The sequence below is a fragment of the Ictidomys tridecemlineatus genome, chromosome 12, assembly GCF_052094955.1.
Source record: "Ictidomys tridecemlineatus isolate mIctTri1 chromosome 12, mIctTri1.hap1, whole genome shotgun sequence".
Lineage (NCBI taxonomy): Eukaryota > Metazoa > Chordata > Mammalia > Rodentia > Sciuridae > Ictidomys > Ictidomys tridecemlineatus.
The window spans coordinates 90,529,814-90,547,541 of NC_135488.1; the positions used below are offsets into that span (position 1 = coordinate 90,529,814).

A 17,728-nucleotide genomic window follows, 5' to 3' on the forward strand; every position below is an offset into this window, starting at 1 on the left:
ACTGAGCCACATCTCCAGCCCTATTTATATTTTATTTCGAGACATGGTCTCACTGAGTTGCTTAGTGCCTCACCATTGCTGAGGCTTTGAACTCGTGATCCTGAGCCACTGGAATTATAGGCATGTGCACACCTTGCTGATATATGCACATGAATCTGTTTTTTATTGCTCCTCTGAGAAATCTAATTGCTTTTTTCCCCCCCGCCCTTTTGTGGATAAACTTACTCCTTTTCTTTGGCTGCTCTTAAAGATAGCCTCTTGGCCTTCTATATTGTACAGTTTCACATAGTGTGTCTAGATGTGCTTTTCTTTTTTATTCTCCTAGGGATTTGTCTCTGGGATCTGAGGTTTTGTCTTCTGTTTTTGAAATTTTCTAGCTACTATTTCTTAAAAAGTATGGGTTCTCCATTCTTTGTTTGGAAGCTTTAGTTAGTTGTATTTTAGATCTTCTTATCCCATTCTTTATGTTTTTTAATTTCTCTTTTGTATTTCTTTTTTTCTGTGAAGAATTGTATTTTTTTTTCCTATTTTCAGAAATCCTGTTTTGTTTTGCCTGTCGTCCAAGTCATTTTTGTTAGCCTCTTGTTTCTGGCCCATGTATTTGTTACCTTGTTCTGTGAACTTTTAAAGCATACTTTAAGTGTAATTTTATGTTGTATATCTTTTAATTCCACCATTTTAACTTACGCACATTTAATTTGGTTTCCCATAGCTCCTCCTGCTCTATCCTGCTCTGTGTATACGTATGGTGCTGATGATTGAACCAAAGGCCTCATGCATGCTAGGCAAGTGCTCCAAACTAACTACAGCCCAGTCCTCCTAATGTGTTTGATAATTTTATTTTAAGTTCATATATTTGGCTAATACTATCATGTAGGAATCTCCTGGAATGTAAGGTGAAGGTATGTTTTTCTTCAGAAGAATTGCTTCTGTTTCTGGTAGATGCTCAGAAAGAACTTAAATTTATCTCCTGGCTTGAGGTTCCTGGACCTCACAAAAAGTGTTAATTTTTAACCCTATACCCCACTTAGGAGAGGTTTGTAATTAAGAATTTCCAGGAGAGAGGTGGAGGCCTGATGCAAACAGATTGCTTTTTATTTACTCTCTTGTCAATGGATAGAGCCCTTTCCCCTCACCTACCAGCATTTACTGAGGGCTGTGGCCCTTCAGTGTGGAGATTTTATGCAGTAGTCTCAATTGCAACTTTCACCATATCTAGTAAAACTCAAAATTCAAGTCTCTAGATTTCAAGTTTTAACTAAAGTCATAGATTTAGTTTTTGCTTTCTGCTCTGATTTCATTCAATGAATTCATTCAGCATATTTATTTGCTTATTCATTCATGTATACATGCAATGCTGGGGATTGAACTCAGGGCCTCGCACATGCCAGGCAAGCACTATACCACTGAGTCACTAGTTTGTTTGTTTGTTTGTTTTGGCTCATTACTGTATTTTCTGTTTTTACCTCCTGTGAGACTTTTGAGTTTAGCAGTTTCTTTAAAAGTGTTTGTTGTATCTTGTGTAACGTATATAGTAATTTATAGTGGGAGGAGAGTGTTTCCTATCTAGTTTTAATCTATTTCCAAAAACAAAACCTTGTGGTTATTATTATTTTTTTTAATGCACATTGGAAGATGCTGCTGCTGTTGCCTTCTGTGTAGGAAATTGGAATTTTGTTACCTGATCCTTTTTATTTTTCCAAAACTCAGTGCCACAATTAAATCGTATTTATTAGTTGACATTTGTGATCTGCCAGTTAACATTTAAAAGTGTTATTGATATGGACAAAGTCTAATAGAATCCCAAAATTCGAAATGAAGCTGTGAAACAGAATTTATTGGTTTTAGAACTGGCTGTACTCTTTTTATCACTGGAAGATTAGTTTCCATGTCTCTATGCAATCATTATCTAGTAACTACATTTTTTAAAAGTTAGTCTGATAGTCTCAATCTCTTTTTCTCTCTTCTGAAATTAGGATCATGGAGTCCTAGAAATTTGGATCTTTAATTATCTAGTTTCAAGAAACAAAAACCCATTTGACAGGCCATGCAAAGATACACATGATGTGGAACTGGAAAGTTGTCAGAAGCAGCTTGGAGTTCTATTCTTTTCTCATGTCTTATTTTTCTCTGTGCATCTATTCTCTACTCTGCTCTTTATTGATTATCTTTTTTGTATTTCTTCCTGTTTTTGAAAACTTCACTCAAAAGTCCTGGGTGTGATATGGGCACAATTTTTATAGTATCATTTTACACGGAGTTACATTGCATGATGTTACTATATCTCAGTATTTCCAATTTAAAACTTTTTAGAGTTGAATGTAATGACACACTCCTGAGCAGCTTTGAGCAGCCTCAGCAGCTCAGAAGGCTGAGACAATAGGATCACAAGTTTGAGGCCAGCCTGGGCCACTTAGCAAGACCCAGTCTCAAAAAGGGCTGGGGATGTAGCCCAGTGGTAAAGCATCCTGGGTTCAATCCCTAGTACTTCTTATAGCTGTGCTATCTAAAACACAGCTATTACTAGCTACATGTGGCTATTAAAATCAAAACTAAAATAATGTGTAGGATCTGTATGGTAATAACTATAAAACGCTGCTGAAAGATATCAGAGAAACCCTAAATAAACAGAAAGATCTGACAGTAGTATTCATGGTTTTTAAGACTCTACACAAAGATGTTAGTTCTCCCTCAAATTGAACTATATGTTAAATGTGCTTTCCAATTAATATCCCAACAGGATTTTTTTTAAAATATAGGTTAGTGGAATCTAAAATTCATATGGAAGGGCAAAGGACCTAGAATAGCCAAAACTGTTTTGAAAAAGAAAACGTTGGAAGAATCACAGTATGTGATTTTTAAGACTTACTATAAAGCTATAATAATTAAGACTGTGTAGTATTGGTAAGGAATAGACACAAGATCAGTGAGTCAATGTAGATCAACATAAGTTGAAAAATAAACACACACATATATAAAAAGCCAATTGACTTCTGGAAAAGGTGAAAGGCCATTCAATGAAGGAAGAATTTTTATTTTATTTTATTTCAGTAATGGGAATTGAACCCAAAGGTTTTCTGCCAGTGAACTATATCTACAGCCCTTTTTATTTTATTTTATTTTTAAATTTTGAGACAGGGTCTCACTAAGTTCCTGAGGAAGAACTTGAAATCCTCCTGCCTCAGCTTCCCAAATTGTTGTGATTACAGGCTTGCACCACATGGTCTTTTCTCTTTGTGCGCAAGTTCAAGGCCACTTTTAGCAAATTAGCAAGGCCCTGGCAACTTAGTGTGACCCTGTCTCAAAATTTTAAAATGCTGGGGATGGGGCTTGGTGGTAAAGTGCCCCTGGTTACATCCCAGTACTCCTTCCCCAATACAAATTTTTGCTCTGTGTATTGGTTTGAGAGGACTGCTTTAACAAAATGCCACAGACTGTGGGTGGCTTAAACAGTAGAAATTTATATTCCTATAATTCTGGAGGTTGGAAGTCCCAAGTCAAGGTGCTGGCAGGGTTGGTTGCTCTTGAGCTTGCAGATGGCTGCCTTTTTGCTGTGGCTCCACATAGCCTTTTGTCTTTGCATGTGTTTCTTTGGTGTTTTTTATTCCTCTTTTGTAAGGATATTAGTCGGTGCATTAGGACCTATTCCTATGAGCTCATTAACCTTAATTATCTCATTAAACAACCTGTCTCCAAATACTGTGGCATTCTAAGGTACTGGGGGTTAGGACTTCAACGTATAAATTTGGAAGAAAACAATTCAGCCATAACGTTCTGTGAAATACATGTTAAGAAAACAAAACAAAACAAAAAAAGCTGCAGACTGGGGGGAAATAACTGCAAATCATATATCTGATAAAGGACATTCTATTTATAGAATATATAAAGAATTCTCAAAACTCAATAAGAAGATTAATATCCCAGTTAAAGCAAGGACAAAAGACTGGGAGACACTTCACCAGGAAACAACTGATAAGGACAGAAATACTTGTTCAATGTCATTAGCCATTAGAGAAATGCAAACTAAATCCACTGTGAGCTACCATTACATACCTACTAGAATGACTAAATTAAAAATATAGTAGTAACTATACATTCAGCATATAGAAATCAATAAATGTAATTCATCACATCACAGCAATGCAGGGCAGCTGGAATGTGTAAACATTGCTGTTGGGAATGAACAATGGTACTGCCACTCTAGAAATAGTTTGACATTTTCTTATGAATATTCCATGATATAAGCTAGTCCCACTCCTGAGTATTATGTAACCTATACACAAATGTTTATAAGAACTGTGTTCATATTTGTTCCAGATTGAAAACAACCAGATATTCTTTAACTGGTAAATGGATAAACTATAGTATATCCATGCAGTAGAATACTATTTAGCAACAAAAAGGAATAAACTAATGGCACATGCAACAATTTAAAGCAGGAAGAGTCTCAAGAGGTTACATAATGAATGATTAAGGACAAATGGATAGTGGCAGAGAACAAATCAGTGTGTCTGGACTTAGGATATAATTCTAGTGCAGTTTTTACAACAGTGGAACTTTTCTGTTTTCTGATTGTGGTGGTAACACACATCTATATATGTGTTAAAACTACTTAGAACTATATCCCTAAAATCCTATTTCTTGTATGTTTTTTAAGAATTAAAACCCCCAGTTTTAACTATCACATATAAATATTTTATGTTGAACAAAATTCAGCTCTTTAGTTGTACTGGCCTCATTTCATTTCATCAATAGAATAGGTACATGTGGCATAGAACAAATATGTCAGCACAGATATATAACATTTCTGTCAGTGAAGAACATTCTTTTGGACAGTGCTGTTTTAGAGCAGAATTGGCAAGAGCTGGGGATATTGTCAGTGAGGATGCTTGATCAGCATTCACCAGCATGTGTGACTCCCTGGGTTAAATCCCCAGTACCAAAAAAAAGTTAATGTGTAGAGTAAGGTTTGCAAACCCTTTCAATAAAGGTCCTGATACTTCATACTGTACTAGCCATAAAAGGTACTTAAAACAAATGAGCCAGGGCACAGTGGTGCACGCCTATAATCCCAGCGACTCAGGAGGCCGAGGCAGAAGGATTGCAAATCAGAGACCCTGCAATTTAGTGAGCCCTTTCTCAAAAAGGACTGGGAAAGATTGTGTACCACGATCATGTGGGATTCATCCCTGGGATGCAAGTTTGGTTCAACATACAGAAATCAGTAAATGTAATTCATCACAACAATAGACCTAAAGATAAGAATCATATGATCATCTCAATAGATGCAGAAAAAGCATTCAACAAAATTCAGCACCTTTTTATGTTCAAAACATTAGAAAAACTAGGGATAACAGGAATATATCTCAACATCATAAAGGCCATCTATGCTAAGCCCCAGGCCAATATCATTCTAAATGGAGAAAAAATGAAGGCATTCCCTCTAAAAATTGGAACAAGACAGGGATACCTTTTTTCACCACTTCTATTTAACATAGTTCTTGAAACACTGGCTAGAACAATTAGATGAAAGAAATTAAAGGGATACACATAGGAAAAGAAAAATTCAAATTGGCACTATTTGCTGATGATATGATTCTATACCTAGAAGACCCTAAAAGTTCCACCAGAAAACTAGTAAATTCAGCAAAGTAGCAGGATATAAAATCAACACCCATAAATTAAAGGTATTTCTATATATCAGTGACAAATCCTCAGAAAGGGAAATGAGGAAAACTACTACATTTACAGTAGCCTCAAAAAAATAAAATACTTGGGAATCAACAAATGAGGTTTTGAAAGAGCTATATAATGAAAAGTACAGAACCCTAAAGAAAGAAATTAAAGATGGAAAGATCTACCTTGCGTTTGGGTAGGCAGAATTAATATTACCATAATGCCCATACTTCCAAAAGCACTATGCAGATTTAATGCAATTCTGATCAAAATCCCAGTGACATTCCTCATAGAAATATAAAAAGCAGTTATGAAATTCATCTGGAAAAATAAGAGACCCAGAATAGCTAAAGCAATCCTTAGCAGGAAGAGTGAAGCAGATGGTATCACTATACCAGACCTTAAACTATACTACAGAGCAATAGTAACAAAAACAGCATGGTATTGGCACCAAAACAGACTGGTAGACCAGTGGTACAGAGTAGAGGACACAGACAATAAACCACAAAATTATAATTATATTAGACAAAGGTGCCAAAAATATACATTGGAGAAAAGATAGCCTCTTCAACAAATGGTGCTGGGGAAACTTGAAATCCATCTGCAAAAAAAAAGAAATTAAACCCCTCTTTCTCAATTTGCACAAAACTCAACTCAAAATGGATCAAGAACTTAGGAATAAAACCAGTGACTCTGCGTCTAATAGAAGAAAAAATAGGCCCAAATCTCCATTATGTGGGATCAAGTCCCAGCTTTCTTAATAAGACTCCTTTGGTGCAAGAATTAAAATCAAGAATCAATAAATGGGACGGACTCAAACTAAAAAGTCCCTTCTCAGCAAAAGAAAGGATCTATGAGGTGAATAGAGAGCCTATAACTTAGGAGCAAGTCTTTACCCTTCACACATCAGATAGAGCAGTAATCTCTAGGGTATGTAAAGAACTCAAAAAGTTAAACTCAAAACAATAACAACAACAACAAACCAAAAAACAAATAACCCAATCAACAAATGGACCAAGGACCTGAACAGACACTAATCAGAAGATGATATACAAATATATGAAAAAATGTTCATCATAGCTAGCAACTAGAGAAATGCAAGTCAAAACTACTCTAATATTTCATCTCACTCTAGTCAAAATGGCAGCTATTATGAAGACAACAACAAGTGTTAGTGAGAATGTGGGGAAAAAGGTACCTCATACATTGCTGGTGGGACTGCAAATTGGTGTAGCCAATATAGAAAGCAATACGGAGATGTCTTGGAAAATTGGGAATGGAACCACCATTTGACCCAGCTATCCCTCTTCTCGGTCTATACCCAAAGGACTTAAAAATAGCATACTACAGAGACACAGCCACATCAGTGTTTATAGCAGCACAATTCACAATAGCTAAACTGTGGAACCAACCTAGATGCCCTTCAATAGATGAATAGATAAAAAAAATGTGGCATATATACACAGTGGAATATTACTCAGCAATAAAAAGAGAATAAAATCATGGCATTTGCAGATAAATGGATGGAGTTAGATAAATAATGCTAAGTGAAGTTAGCCAATCCACAAATACCAAATGCCGAATGTTTTCTTTGTTATAAGGAGGCTGATTCATAGCAGGATAGGGAGAAAAGGAGCAAGGGAGGAATACATGAACTCTAGATAGAGCAGAGGGGTTGGAGGGGAAGGGAAGGGTCATGGTGTAATTAATGATGGTGGAATGTGATGGTCATTATTATCCAAAGTACATGAATGAAGACACGAATTGGTGTGAATATACTTTGTATACAACCGGAGGTATGAAAAATTGTGCTCTGTGTGTAATAAGAATTGTAATGCATTCCAAAGTCATATATAATTTTTTTAAATAAATAAATAAAAAGGGCTGTGAATGTAGCTCAGTGAAAAGCCCTCTTGGGTTTAATTCCCAGTACAATAAAAAAATAAATCTAACCACCACAAACCAAACGACACCTGGTTCAGTTCCTGGTATAAAAAAAAAGAATATTAAACAAATGAGCATGGCTGTGTACCAGTAAAATTTTATTTATGAAACAAGCATGTTTGTTGATCCCTGTTGTTATGTTATGGTTTAGATGTGGTGTGTCCCCCAAAAGCTCACGTGTGAAACAGTGCAAGAAGGTTTGGAGGAGAAATGATTGGGTTATAGCCTTAATCTACTTAGTGGATTTAATGCCTGATGGGATTAACTTGGTGGTGACTGGAGCACGTAGGGTGTGGCTGAAGGAAGTGGTTCACTGGGGGCATGGCTATGTATCTGGCCTCTCTGCCTCCTGATCACCATTTAAGCTCTCCCTCTCTCTGTCATACAGTTCCACCATGATGTTTGCCTCACCTGAGCCCCAAGGAATGGAGTCTACTGTCTATGGATTAGGACCTCTGAAACCCTGAGCCCCCAAATAAACTTTTCCTCTTCTATAGTTGTTCTGGTCAGATCTTTTAGTCAAAGGGGCAAAAAAGCTGACTAAAACACCTGTTTTGGAATTAGTTGTCTTTTTCTCCTTTTATCATGTTGGCTCAGGACTTATTGGTAAATTGACCTCATAATTTAGCATTCAGATTAAATAATATTTTACTTATTTGAGAGTGAGAATGGGCACTATTATAATGCTGAGAGAGTAGACATAAATTAGGAGTGTTCTGGGCACACTGTTCGTTCACTCCCTCATTCTCCCTGTGAACTCGTTTCCTTTGGTGGATGCGTACCTAGCTCAATTAATTGTGGAAAGCAAACATAAAATTAGACCTTAAGTAGTAGTGAGGTGGGTTATCTATTTTCCTGTGACAGTGTCTGGGAGGGGCTCTAAGCTTTGGCCTTCTAGCATACTCAAAATAATCTGTCCATAAGACCCTGTGCATGCTTTTCTTTCTGTCCTCACCCCATCCTTTTCCATGTTGTAATCCATTCTGTCTCAAACCTGTGCATAAATGGTATCACCTTGGTGAAACCATCTGAAAACCCTTTACAGACCTAGAAGTTGTTAGTAACATTTTCAGGTGGTACAGTGCTTTCATCCGGGTCCTTAGGCTTAGCAGTTTATCACAGGCACCTCAGTGGCCTTACATACACATTCCTGGGTCCCATTTAGTAGTAGGTGGACACAATTTCTTTATTTCATTTTAATGTGGTGCTAAGGATTGAACCGAGTGCCTCACGCATGCTAGGCAAGCACTCTACCACTGACCATAACCCCAGACCCCTCCTGGGTCCCATGTTAAATCTGTTGATTCAAAATTAGTGCCAGTGTTTGTTGTTTTGTATTTAAACTCCTATAAGATTTTTATATATCTTGCCAGTTGGTTCAGTATTTAGAATCTGTTAGTTTAGAGTGAAATATTTGATGTAAACATTGACTTGGAACCTCATAAATAGTTTATTTTCTCATTATTTTTAAGTTGTGGGTGGAGGGGTCCAAGAGAGGACGGACACAAGGGAATAACTTGCTCAAATCCTGTTGCTTGTTAATGGTAGAGCAGGACTAAATTTTTATTTCTTAACTCTCATTTCAGAACCTTTCATGTTTCATTGGACATCTACATAATAAGCTTTGGAAATCTGAGGGTGCTCAGTACTCATTAGTTAGACTTTTTACTGATAATAATTGCCTTTAACTCACTTTATATAGTACCAAGCACATTTATTTTGCCTCTTTTTTTGTGTACCAGGGATTGAACCCAAGAGTGCTTAACCACTGAGCAACATCCCCAACCCTTTTTATAGTTTATTTTGAGACAGAGTCTTGCTAAGTTGCTTAGGGCCTCAGTAAATTGCTAAGGCTGACTTTGAACTTGAAATTCTCTTGTCTTGGCCTCCAGAGTAACTGGGATTATAGGAGTACACCCCCGCGCCAAGTGTTTTTTTGGCTCTTAATGATGGTTTCTTAATGATGTTGCTTAGTGTCAGTCTACATTCGAGGAATACTTTCCTGATAATTGAAGATAACTCAGCAATCAGTGTGAAATCATCTCAGAAGAATCCTTTACCAAAGTAGTTATTTGAATGGCCTCCAAAGGTTCACCAAACCAAAGAAGTTCTGGAACAGATCTGAAATTCAGTAGTATTTCCAAGAACTCCTATAAACAGATCTGTTCTAGGTCAGCAAGATTTTCCTCACCAGGCCTACTCCTATTTGAGAAAGGTTACCCAGGTTCTGTGGAAGCATGTGTGTGGGATGCATAAGCAAGAATAAAGTATGAGACCAGGGCCAGGATAACTTAAGCTGAGCCTAAAGAATATCAGACAGTTGGGCAAAAGTGTGGATAGCACTAAGGAGTGACAATTTTTTAGTTTGGCCAGAGTCTAAGATATAGGGAATGACTAGAAAGATAGACAGGGACCCAATAATAGAAGGTATTATAATTAAAATGCTATACTTCACAACTTGCAACACATCCACATGCAAATAAATGAAATTGAAGCCCCACTTGGTACCATATAAAAATTTGCTCAAGTGGATCATAGACCTAAATGTGAGGTCTGAAACTATTAGAAGAAAATACAAGAAAGAAACAGTGGCCTTAAGGTCTTAACTAGAAGACTAAAAACCCAACTGAAAAAACATAACGAAGTTGTACTTCATCAAAACTAAAAGTTTTGTGCTTCAAAGGATACCATCAAGACAATGAAGACAGGATGGGAGGAAATACTTGCAAATCATATAACTGTTAAGGGATTTGTATACAGAATATATGAATTCTTACAAGTCAACAATAAATAGACAGCAGTTAAATGTGGGCAAAGAGTTGGATTACAAAGAAATTATTCAGATGGCCAGTGCTTACTGTGAAAAAGATGCTCAACATCATTAGTCTTTAGTGAAATGTAAATCAGGCCACAATGAGAGATCACTCCATCTCCACTAAATTGGCTAAAATGAAAACAGCAAATAGGCAAGGATGTGGAGAAACTGGAGCCCTTATGTTCATTGCTGATGATAATGTAAAATAATGTAGCTACTTTGGAAAACAGTTTGGCAGTTCTTCAAAAAGTTAAACATAGAATTGCTATGTGACCCAGCATTTCCTCTCTTAGGTGTCTGTACTCAAAAGAGAATTGAAAACACAGGTCCACACAAAAATTTGTATACTCATGTGAATAGCAGTATTCACAGCAGTTAAAAAGTAGAAACCTTCTATATACCCTTCAGCTGAGGAATGGGTAAATAAAATGTGACATTTTCATGTAATAGAATATTTCTTGGGGCTGGGGATATAGCTCAGTTGATAGAGTGCTTGCCTCACATGCATAAGGCCTTGAGTCCAATTCTCAGCAACACACACACACACACACACACACACACACACACACAAAATAGCTGACAGCAGTAACACATGGATGAGTGCACATTGTGGATGAATCTGAAAACATTGTGCTACGTAGAAGAAACCAGTTACAGAGGACCACATATTGTTTGATCCCATTCATAATGGTTAGGTTCGCCGAGAAGGGAAGTGGATTAGCAGTTGCCAGGCACTGAGAAGAGCTGCAACAGGGAGTGATGGCTAATGAGTCTGGGGTTATTTTGAAGTGATAAAAATGTTCTCAAATTCAATAGTAGTGGTTACAGAATTGAAGATTTTATGTACACACACACACACGTGTGTGTGTGTGTGTATATATATATATAATGTTGAATGTATACAATACTATACAGTAATATATGTACAGAATGTACACACACATATAGTAAAAGGGCGAATTTTATGATTTGTGGATTCTGTCAGAGTAAAGCTGTTATAAAAGTGGTGTGTTTAGTGAAAGATTTTAATAGGCCGACAAGGAATTTGAATCTTTATCTTGAAGCAATGGTGTATATTCCTGAAGAGTTTTAAATTCAAGAATGATATGATCAGAACCTTGTGGTAGGAGCCTGTGAAGGGGAGTGGTCATATCAGTGATGAGGCAGATGACTAGGTCTACATGCTTTTAGGATATTTATCCTTGGCTTTCTGACCTTAGGAAATATGAAAAGTGTGTTATTAATACTGAATTAAATCTTTTAACTTTATACATGTTAGTATCTTATAATATCTACCTTGATTTCATTTTTAAAAGTAAATTATTTGCAGTGATTGAAAAAAGAATAGCAGATACAGGATATTAGAGATGGTGTTTTTTAAATTTAGTGTATAACTGTAACCACTGTCAAATTAGATAACAGCAAAATGTAATTTATTTTAGCCAGAAGACCAAGGTTATTGATGAATCAGAATGATTTAAAAAGTCTTCTCTAGTAAACACGAATTTTGATGAGCAAAGACTCAGAAATTGATGTTTCCTGTTTTTTTTTAAGTAATTTATCCTTTTTTTGGTGAAACATCTTAATAAGAAGTTACATATTAGAACATATTTTAGACAGCATAGGAAGAAAAAAAACGTTAATCATTTTAACTATCTGATTTCTATTTACTCTAATGAACCCTAATTTTAGAACTGTTATCCTTGGACAGCGGTTGTAGCTCAGAGGTAGAATGCTTGCCTGGCATGTGTGAGGCACTGGGTTTGATGCTCAGCACCACATAAATATAAAATAAAGATATTGTGTCCACCTATAACTGAAAAAAAATTATTTAAAAAACCTGTGATCCTTTGAAAATTCTGGATTGATAATACATTTTGAAATATTATATTCATAATTTAGGCTGGTAGTAAATATTGACTGGTTAACTACTCATCAGTAGTTAACTGTCATGGTTTTTCTGTTAAATATGTGATGTGTTAACTGTTTGTAAATCGTATTTTTAGCAGAGTACATTGTGTACAGCAACCATTTTGGAAAGATTCTATGTAACTTCAAAAGAGAGTGTGCCCTCGTGTGGTCACTGGGAACAGAATTTGAGCTGTAAACAATAAACCCTGTGTATGATTTCACATTTTTCGGTTGTTCCATAATAGAATCATCCGATCATCCATACTATGAATTTCCTATAATTATGGGGGATTTTTTGTTTGTTTTTTGTTCTGATGATGGAACCCAGGGCCTTGTGGCATGGTAGGCAAATGCTGTACCACTGACCTACATTTGTACCCCTAAATTTCTTTTCAATAAACAAACAAATCATGGTGTGATTTTTAAATGCTGAGAATTAGAAAAGCTTCTTGTCTTATATGCAGAAGATGCTAAAAATTATGGGACTTGAAGAGCAGAGGAAGGAGAAAGGACATCTAAGTTTAAGGAGAGGCAAGTTGGGGTAGAGTTTAGAAGCTTTCTAACTAATGTTGGAAAGAGATAACCTGCGTGTTATCCAGGTACATGCCGCCCTCCTTTACAAATGCTCCCAGAATGGAATTCTGCTTTGTCGTTTATATATCTTCATCCTAGAGATAAAGAGACAAATATTTATCCAGCACTATTTGACACACTTATCTCATTTAATGGGAATTTAAGTTTAGTTTGAAATAAAGTATTCTCATCTGTGTATACTGCAGTGGACATTCAGGTGTTTATCTCAGATTTTGTTTGAAGAAGCCATTTAAAAATTTTTTTCTTGCAAATTACAGTTTAATTTGTTGGGGGAGTCTTTTAATTCTTTTATTGTTCTTTTGAGTTAAAAGATTTTTGTGTTGTTGTTGTTGTTTTATTTTGGTACAGGGGATTGAACCCAGGGGCTCTCTACCACTAAGCCACACTCCCAGGCTACCCCCACAACCCTCCCCTTTAAGACAAGGTCTCCCTAAGTTACTGAGGCAGGCCTCAAACTTGCAGTCCTCCTGCTTCAGCCTTCCTAGTATTTGGGATTGCAGTCATGTGCTACAAAGCCTAGCTAAAATTTTGTATTTTTAATGATGGCTGTGCCTCATGTCTACCTTCCTAGATCCTTTGCCTGTATTTTTAATGCCCTAGTATTCTTAGAAGGATTCCTTTGTTAATGGTATTGTGAATTCTTGTCAGGTGATTCACAGGTCTCCACCAATCCACTAGTAAGGGAGTATTGCAAATCCATAACCCTAGTTAAATGAATGAATCTTCCTGTGATCTGGTATTTGCATATGTTCTCTTTTGGTTGATAAGAAAATTTACCTGCTTTTACTTAACAGTTTTAAATATCTAATTATAAAGTATTTTAGATTTGCAAAGAATTATTGCCATTTTATGCAAGTTGAAAGGAAGTTTTTGCTTATTTAGATATAACTACACTTTTAAGTACCAGGAATATAATATTATGAGTTGATTTTTAAAGTGACTTTTATTTTTAATATGAAACTTGCAAAAATATATTTGGTTTATATTGAATACAATTATATGACATTACCATCAGGTTTAAAAGGATGTAAGGGGGTTGTTCTCTTAATTAGATAATTGAATTAACCTTTCATATTCTGTAGGTTTTATATGAAAAAATTTAAGGCAAGTTCATTAAATCAAAACTTTTACCAACCTTTGAATGAATAGCTACATAGAGTGTAGTTCTTAATAGTTTAGACTCTGGAATCAAACTGCCTGGGTTTGAATTCCAACACTGTCCCTTACCAGATATATGGCCTGACAAGTTCTTTACCTACTCTATACTTTCATTTTTTTATTTGCAACATGGGAATAACATTAGTTCCTGTCTTAATAAGAGTGCTGTGAGGACTTAATGAATTAACATAAAAACATTTAGAATAATGTCTGCAATTACTGAGGTTTTGGGTGTTACTGCCATGGTAAGTATACTCGAGTTAATGCTGAAGTCACTGTGATGGATATACTTCTGTTTATTTTGTAAATATAGATCACTTGTTTCTTTTCAGTGAAAATGAAAGATAATCTTTTCTTTTTCTTTCTTTAGGCGCGGAATGTTAACACCGGTGAATTAGCAGCAATTAAAGTAATAAAATTGGAACCAGGTAAATTATTTGACATTTGATGTTTCTTATTGCTTTTGCCATCTTAAGGCTTATTTTAATGATATTTTAATATTTTAGTGATAGAAGGTCAACCCTCTATCCCAATACTTTCTGGGAAATAGAACTGATTGTCTGCTTTGGGGGTGAGAGGGGAGCTCTCCTGATTAGTGCCTTCTGAATCCAGTGGAGCTAACTTGTAAGAAGTTAGTTGATAGTAGTGTGTTTCCAGGGCTACATTGTCCTGTGGCAGGGCAGTGGGAGGAAGGGAACTGAGATCTGGGAGGTTGTACTCTAGTTCTTTGTCTCCTGTCTATTTGCTATGTGAACTTGGGCATGGAGCTTCAGGTATCTTACTTTGTTTTCTTGGTAGACCCAACTCTCAAACCTGTGTACCATTAGCATCCTAATAGTTACCTTTCACCTTGAGTGACGTGTTATAAAATCCATAAGGATGATTTCATATATTTTATCTGCTTTAACTATATTTTCCCTTTGGATTTACCCACCCTCTTGAAACCCACATCTTTCTGAACTCAATCCCTTCCTGCTTTCTCTCAGACCTCCTCCTGTAGCCAAGTAATTGTGCTAGTGTCCAGACGGGTCCGTAGCAGTTAGGGTGCCTTCAGGTTTCAACTTCATATGAACATAAATGCATTCAGAGTTTTGAAGGGTGGGCAAGCTTTTTCTACAAAAGGCTAGATGATAAATGTTATTGGCCTTGCAGGCCATTTTCCTCCCTGGACTCTTCCCTCTCTCCCAAAATATAAAACATATTCTTAGCTAAAAAAATCATTCTTAGAAACCAGGCCCCATACTGTTTATAGTTTGCCTATCTTGATATAGATCATCAGTAAACTGCTTAGAAGTACCTTTAAGACAAAAATTTAAGGATTTGTTAAATGTGCTCACACCACACCGAAATATAGTGAGTAAAGAACATTTTTTTTCATTACACATGTTTACAAATCTTGCATAGTCTAGTTACATTCTAATATCATAAGAAAAGGTTTTTTTATTTTCCCCAAATCTTCTAATCTTTAATTTTTAGAAACTTAAGAAGGCTATTTGAATTTGTTGAAATCTGAGGTTATGAAAAGAAATTAAAGATTCGGCACTTAAAGCAGGGCCTTCTTTTTCATCGTTAAGAAGTGGCTGTGTTTTTTGATGAAATGATCCTAATCAGAGGTGGTTTGTACATACATCAGCCCCTCACATCAGCAGAGGTCTTCTTTTTCAGAAAGCCTCTCTGACCCCTGGAATGATTAAGCGGACACATCTGAAAGAATCAATCACTCTATAAAAGCATGTGTAATAGCTGTCTTGTCTTTCTAGACTTATCTTTTTTTGTTTCCATATTTTAATCAAATTCGTGCCACTAGCACTGAACTCAGGGCCTGGCACTAGAATTCAATTAGTACATTTTAAAATTACCTTGAAGCTGAGCACAGTGGTGCATTCCTATAATCCTAGCTGCTCAGGAGGCTGAGGCAGGAGGATCACAAGTTCAAAGCCAGCCTCAGCAACAGTGAGACACTAAGCAACTCAGTGAGATCCTGGCTCTAAATAAAGTACAAAATAGGGACGGGAGTGTGACTTAGCAGTCTAGTGCCCCTGAGTTCAATCCCCAGTATACCCCGCCCCCCCAAAAAAAATTACCTTGAAAATTAGAAATTTAAAAGTCAGGCATGGTGGTGGTGCTTATCTGAAATCCCAGCTACTTGAGGCAGAGGCAGGAGGATCACAAGTTCAAGGGCAGCCTCAACAACTTAGTGAGACCCTATCTGTTTCAAAATAAAAATGTCTGGAGATATAGCTCAGTGGTAAAGTATCCCTGGATTCAATTCCCCATACAACCTTGAAAAATCTATTTGTTCATCAAGGCAGTTTTTTTCTGATTTATATAATGTTTGAGTTGTGATGCTGTCAATCTTGAGCATTGCCAAGTGTCCAATATCAATATATTGGTCCATGTATTAAAAGTAAAATATATAACTAAGTAAAATGAATAAAATTATTTATATTGTATGACTAAGAGATAAAGGGTTATTACCATATTTTTATATGTGTGTTTATGTATATGTGCGTATATATATATATATATATATATATATATATATAAAATATCAATCAATCTTGGATTTTCTACTTACGTTCATAGAAGCCATCTGAACTTTTATATTTAATTTCTCTGTTTTACTTTGTTCATATCTTAGGAGATGTGTTTTCTTTTTGGTAAGCTCTGCCCACTGGTGAAGTACAGACTCTGAAGGCAGGCTATTTTGATTCTAGTCCAGAGTAGAGTACATTATTTAAGCTTTCTGGGCCTCTGTTTTTTCATCTCTGAAATGGGGATAACAATAATAACTTCCTCTACTGGTTATTATAAGGATTAAATGGTCTTAAATATCTAAAGCACTTAAACAATAATGCCTGACACAGAGTATGTACCAAGTAGTTATAGTCAGGTGGCTGAGAATTCTGCCAACACTGATACAGTTATTAAGGTGTGACCAACCTTATTTTATCTACTAGCTACATTCTGCTTTGAATCAGATCCCAACATTGTATCATTTTGGCCCTTAATATTGCCCTACAAATAGCTAGAGGATAAGAACCCAGGGCCACAAACAGGAAACTCTACACACTGCATTTGGGAAGTATGCCACTTTGGAAAACATTTTGGCACTTTCCTAAAATGTTCAACATAAATTTCGCATAATGACTCAGCAGTTCCTCTCATGCGTATCTTCCCCCTCAGTGACTTTCACACTTGAGTGTTCATAGCAGCATTACTCATAATATCTCATACTTGGAATCATCCTTACTGCCCATCAGCTGGTGAATGAATGGACAAAATATATTATACATGTATAATAGAAGACTATTTTGTGATAAAATAAAACTTCTAGTACATGCTATGAAATAAATGAACTAAACAGTTTGCCGAGTGAAAGGAGCTAGGCACAGAGACCACCTGTTTTGTGATTCTCTTACATGAAATGTTCAAAAAGGGCAAATTTGGAGAACTGGAAAGGGGATTAGTGGACTGGTGAGTTGGAGGCAGAGGAGTGGATTGGCAGTTAAATGAACTTATAGAATCTTTTTTTTTTTTTTTTAAAGAGAGAGTGAGAGAGGAGAGAGAGAGAGAATTTTTAATATTTATTTTTTAGTTCTCGGCGGACACAACATCTTTGTTGGTATG

General features: G+C 36.1%; 1 protein-coding gene across 13 annotated transcripts in view; it reads left to right on the plus strand.

The window, feature by feature from the left end:
* The window catches only part of Map4k3 (mitogen-activated protein kinase kinase kinase kinase 3), a 178,123-nt gene that overhangs the window by 48,459 nt on the left and 111,936 nt on the right, over positions 1-17,728 (plus strand). For 12 of the 13 annotated variants that reach the window (XR_013429042.1, XM_078029316.1, XM_078029313.1 and 9 more), the window contains one exon: positions 14,469-14,526. Coding sequence is in view for 10 of the 13 variants with exons in the window: in XM_078029316.1 (XP_077885442.1) it covers positions 14,469-14,526 (58 nt within the window). In the remaining 3 variants the exon portion in view is untranslated. Of the gene's footprint in view, positions 1-764; positions 786-14,468; positions 14,527-17,728 lie in introns of those variants that run through there. The other variant, XM_078029314.1, reaches the window with a different exon arrangement.